This window comes from Phascolarctos cinereus, unplaced genomic scaffold, assembly GCF_003287225.1.
Source record: "Phascolarctos cinereus isolate Bilbo 61053 unplaced genomic scaffold, phaCin_HiC Scaffold_5;HRSCAF=322, whole genome shotgun sequence".
In the NCBI taxonomy this organism is placed as follows: Eukaryota; Metazoa; Chordata; class Mammalia; order Diprotodontia; family Phascolarctidae; genus Phascolarctos; species Phascolarctos cinereus.
The window spans coordinates 445,952,703-445,957,311 of record NW_027555958.1 but is presented as its reverse complement, the minus strand read 5'-3'; the positions used below and the strand labels follow the sequence as shown (position 1 = coordinate 445,957,311).

General features: G+C 58.2%; 1 protein-coding gene across 2 annotated transcripts; it reads right to left on the bottom strand.

Moving 5' to 3' along the window:
* Positions 1-229: 229 nt before the first annotated feature.
* DPH2 (diphthamide biosynthesis 2) lies at positions 230-4,609 on the bottom strand. 2 transcript variants are annotated; one of them, XM_020975473.2, is made up of 6 exons: positions 3,745-4,605; positions 3,423-3,535; positions 3,118-3,341; positions 1,757-2,449; positions 1,459-1,638; positions 230-1,360 (listed from the first exon to the last, which is right to left on the bottom strand). In XM_020975473.2, the coding sequence occupies exons 1-6, from the start codon at positions 3,889-3,891 to the stop codon at positions 1,236-1,238; spliced, it is 1,482 nt and encodes a 493-aa protein (XP_020831132.1). In that variant the 5' UTR covers positions 3,892-4,605; the 3' UTR covers positions 230-1,235. The 2 variants fall into 2 exon arrangements, with proteins under 2 accessions (XP_020831132.1, XP_020831130.1); XM_020975471.2 differs by having other exon boundaries at positions 1,227-1,638; positions 3,745-4,609.

The following is a 4,609-nucleotide window of genomic DNA, read 5'->3' as shown; positions in this document are numbered from 1 at the left end:
CGTCCAGAGGCAGGGTCCACCAAGCCAGCAATGGACAAGGCTGTGGCTCTGGAGAAAGCCACACACAACCAAGGACAGCCGAGCCAGGGCTACATGGGGCAAAGAGGCCTCCCCCATCCTGGTGAATCCGACCCTAGGGCCAAGTCCCTCCCCAGACCCAGGAATCTCCTCTGGTAAGGTGTCCAGGAGCTCAGGGCACCCTTTATATCATTCACGAACGCACTCAACGTTAAAAAAAACCCATTTATTATGAACCTGATGAATACAATGGGCATTTCCAAGAACGTGGTAGAACACGAAAAAGATTATACCTGAGCATGGGTCTCTTGCCTAGTTGACCAGGTTGCTTTTCTTTTTAAATATCTAATACATTCAACTGGAACTTCCTTCCCCCCAACTCCACACAGAGGCTGATTTTGTCCCTGCACAAGAATCCCCCTCCCCAATAAAGTGGTTCCCTCAAAGACATGGGCAGCTTCAGGGACTGAGGCAGGAATGTCCCTCTTCCACACCTGGTGTTAAGGTGCAGGGTGGCCTGGATGCCTCGAAATCCCCTGCAGCTCAGAAAGTCTGGTCCATGTCGTCAATTTCCCCCATCAGATGGCAAGCCCATTGAGGGCAGAGGAGGAGGGACCCTGGTGTTAGTATGCTTTACACATTCAGCGCAGAGCCTGACATACTGTATACAGCAGGTGCCTAATCAATGCCATTTGTGTGCTGACAGAGCCCCTGAGACACCAGGAGGACAGAATACAGAGACAGCAGCAGCTAAAGGGACAGTGTTTGGTTTTGGGGGTCACCTTGATCTTAGACCCCCTATTAGCTAGGTGTGCACAGTAGATAGAGCACCGAGTCTGGAGTCAGGAAGGCCAGAGTCCATATCTGGCTTCAGACACTTACGAGTTGTGTGACCCTGGGCAAGCCACTTCACCTCTGCCTGCCTCAGTTTCCTCACCTGCAAAACCGGGATAACCTCCCAGGGTGATTAGGAGGACCACGTGAGCTATTTGTAAAGGAGTCCAGCCCACTGCCTCACACATAGTAGGTGCTGTTTAAATGCTTGTTCCTTCCCCTCCCCCTTGTGTTCAGTCATCAGTAAAGGCGCAGAGGGCAGAGGGCAGAGGTATCTGAAAGCCAGGGAGGACAGCCCAGCCTGAGCCTGCCTACTCCAGCCAGACTGGCCGCTGGGAGTGCCAAGGTCTTTTCTTGGAGTCTCATCTGCCACTGAGGGTTCCTCAGCTGCCAGGCTCATCCTCGTAGGCAATGGGGACGCCTCGTCTCCCTGCTACCGCCCGCATTGGTGCTGTCTGGCCTAGCTGAGGTTCCAACCCCTGCCAAGTACGGGAACCAAGGAACAAAGCTGGGAGGGGACAAAGAGGAGGGTCAGCCAGGGGTCTGAGCAAGGCTCCCAGAGGATCCAGGGAGCTGGGCTAGGGGAGGGGCGCACACTGGGGTTACCTGCTGGACTTCTCTCAGCAAGCTCAAGCCGGGATCGCTGGCTCAGGACCGAGGCCTCTGGGACACTGGGCACATGTGCTGAGGCCTGCTGTAGGCGAAGCTCTCCAGTGATAAGTGACACATCGGGAGTACCCCACAGCTCCGAGTCTGGGGGTGGGATTGGCACGTGGAAGGGGGAGCCTGGAGGGACAGTGGAGGGAGATCACGGGTGGGCCTTTCCCTCCTCCTTCCCTCCCAACGGGGAGCAAAACCAAGGCACAGGGCTAAAAAACCCAAGGCAAGAGGTGCTGGGCCTTACCTGGCAGCAGGTCAGAATAGTGAGTCAGGTAGGGGCCCAGCCCCACTGGCCCCCGAGCTGGGTTGCAGGCGGCTTCCAGCTCATAGGGGGTGAGCAGTGGCCGGAAGAGACCTCTGCTGGCACCACTGCGGGGTCGGTCAAGCGCCCTCAAGGGACAGGCCAGCAGCACAAAGACATCTACCTCTGGGAAGTTGGCCAGCTTGGCTGGGCTGGGCCGGCCCAGTGACAGGACATAGGCCCGCTTGCCAGAGGCCTGCACCAGTTTCCGAAGGTGGGCCAGAGCCTCACGGTGCCCTGCCCCACCTGGAGCACCCGCCAGCAGTCCAACCACACGGGCATCCCGTGCGCATTCCACCAGATAGTGGCTCCGAGCTCTGGCTCGGACTGCCCGGGGGCCCTCTGCTCGGGCCTCTCCAGAGCTTGGCAGGCAAGATGAGAAGGGGCGGCTGGGGGCCCAGCCCAGGAGCAGCTGGAGCAGGTCTGGGCTCACCTCAGCTCCACTGTTGTCCCCATTCTCAGAGCCCCCCACATAAAAGGCACCATAGTCCTCCAGCTGGCGCCCAGGGCCCAGTGGGAAAAAGCGGCCAAAACGCTCCAACGGTGGGTGTTCCCAGCCTGGGGCAGCAGAAGGCAGAGCTGGCTGGGAGACCAGGATGTCCTTATACCGTGGGCGAAGAAGAGCAGCCAAGGCTTCTGCAGGGAAAATGCATGGGTCAGTGGGCAGGGCCAATTGGGAGAGCAGCCACACCAGGCCTGGCCTGGAGAGGACATCGGGATTAGGACAGGCTGAAGGGCCGGGGGTGCTTATCAGGGAGGAGAAGAGGACTAAATGGGACATGACAGCTCGCCTCTAAGGTCAAAGGGGAAGAAGGGGGGAGGAAGCCACAAAGATACATGTAAGTTTGACTCATGAAGCACTTCCTCATAGTCAGAACTGTGCCACACTAGACTGGGCCGCCTTGGGAAGGAGAAAGCACCCCCTCATTGAAGGTCACAGACACTGGAGGGCAACCACATTGTAGTGGTTGGGATACATTAGCCTTCCCAAATGTCCTTCCAACTCTGAGATCCTATGATTCAGGCATCCATCCCAAGGATATATGGGGAAACTAAGGCTCTCGGCTAAGGAGCAGATAGGGAAACTGAGGCAGCAAAAAAGGTAAGTAGCCCAGGCTGACTTGGGTAGTAAAGTCTTAGCCAATTTCTTCTCCCCAGTAAATCAGTCAACATTTATTAAGCACCTATAATGTACCAGACCGTGCTAGTACAGTCCCTTTTCTCAAGGAGCTCACAGTCTAATGGGGGAGAACACACAGACATACATCTGGGGACTACCCAACCTTCTCTCCCCTAGTCCTCACCCAGAGCATGGGCACAGGCTGGCTCACTCAGCAGCACCACAGGCTCTGCAGGGTTGGGGTGCAGGGCTCTGAAGGCCTCCGCACACAGCTCCAGGGCCACCGGACGCTGTCCAAGGACGTAGATGACAGGCAGGAGGCAAGAAAGCGGGCTCAAGCAGGCAGGGCCAAAGTGGACCAGGGCATCGGCTTCAGCCTGCTCAGCTCTCAGTACATCCACACAGCAGCTGCAGAGGAGGATCAATTATAGGGGCGGGGCAAGGCCGACAGAAGACCTCCCTGATTCCCTCCCGTCCTCAGGCTCCCACCTGCCATAGGCTGTGTCCCCCAGAACAAACATCTTGGCTCCTGTCATCTCCTCCAGGGCCCGAGCTACAGCCACACTGTCTCCAAGGAGTTCATCGGGGAACTGCAAGGCCACCTGGGCAGCCACAGAGAGCCCTGCTCAGAGCTTCACTCGGCTCTGGGTAGGGGACGTACCCCCACCTCCAGCCCCAAGCCCCTTCACCTGCTTCCCCTTCCCCCAAGTCTCCCCTCCTCCTGGCCTTTCCCTTAACCCCGACCCCCACCCATCCTCTACACCCTCCCTTTCCCCTAGTACTCCCTCCCCCTGTCCCCTCCCTCACTTACCCGCCTGGCTTCGTGTTCCAGCACGAAGGCCTGCACCCGCTCCAGCTCGTAAGTGCGGCCCAGCTCCGTGAGGGGCGTCAGTGGCTCCGGAACCCCAACCTCCCGCTGCAGGGCGGCCCCTGCTGGGCTGCTGAAAGCGTCTTCCATGTTACCCCTTGCAGTAGGGATCGCCAGGCCTCGGGTCCGAGCCTGGGATCAGCTCCTGGACAGCAGTGGGTTTCCCGGACGCTCCACGTGGGTCTCCCCTCCAGCCTCTCCACTATTTCCGGGATTACTCCCAGCCTTCAGACTTCGCCAATCCGAGCCCGTGATTCCTTTCTTGCCCTGCGCCAGTAGCCAATAGACTACTCCAGGACTCTGAGCCAATGGGAAGGGGCGTAATTGCCCTACCTCCGTCCCAGCCGCAATACTCAGATCTGAGCCGCATACCTTTGTGGGAGTTGTAGTTTCTAGGGCCCCGGGTGAGCAGTAGGGGGAGGGCGGGTGATGTGGTGTGGAACGGAAAAAATCCCGGAGCCAAATGCGCAGCCTGGCTCTCGTGTTCCCTTTTCTGTTCCCCGGGGCAACAGGGTATAGGAGGTGTTCCACCCTAAGTCGAACTGTGACTGCGGCGACTACCACTACGCTTACCAGCGGTACCCAGAGCTATTAGTGTAAAGCGCTTCGAGAGGGCAAGACTGCGGCTGGCCCCCAGATTCTCCTCCGAGCTCCTCCCAGCAATCGTTGGCTGAGTGGCGGAGCTGCAGGCCTGGATCCTATGCAGACACAGCAGGGGTGGGCTGGGAGTGGAAGAGAAAGCCGGACAGACAGACAGACAGACAGACAGACAGACAGACACACACACACACACACACACACACACACA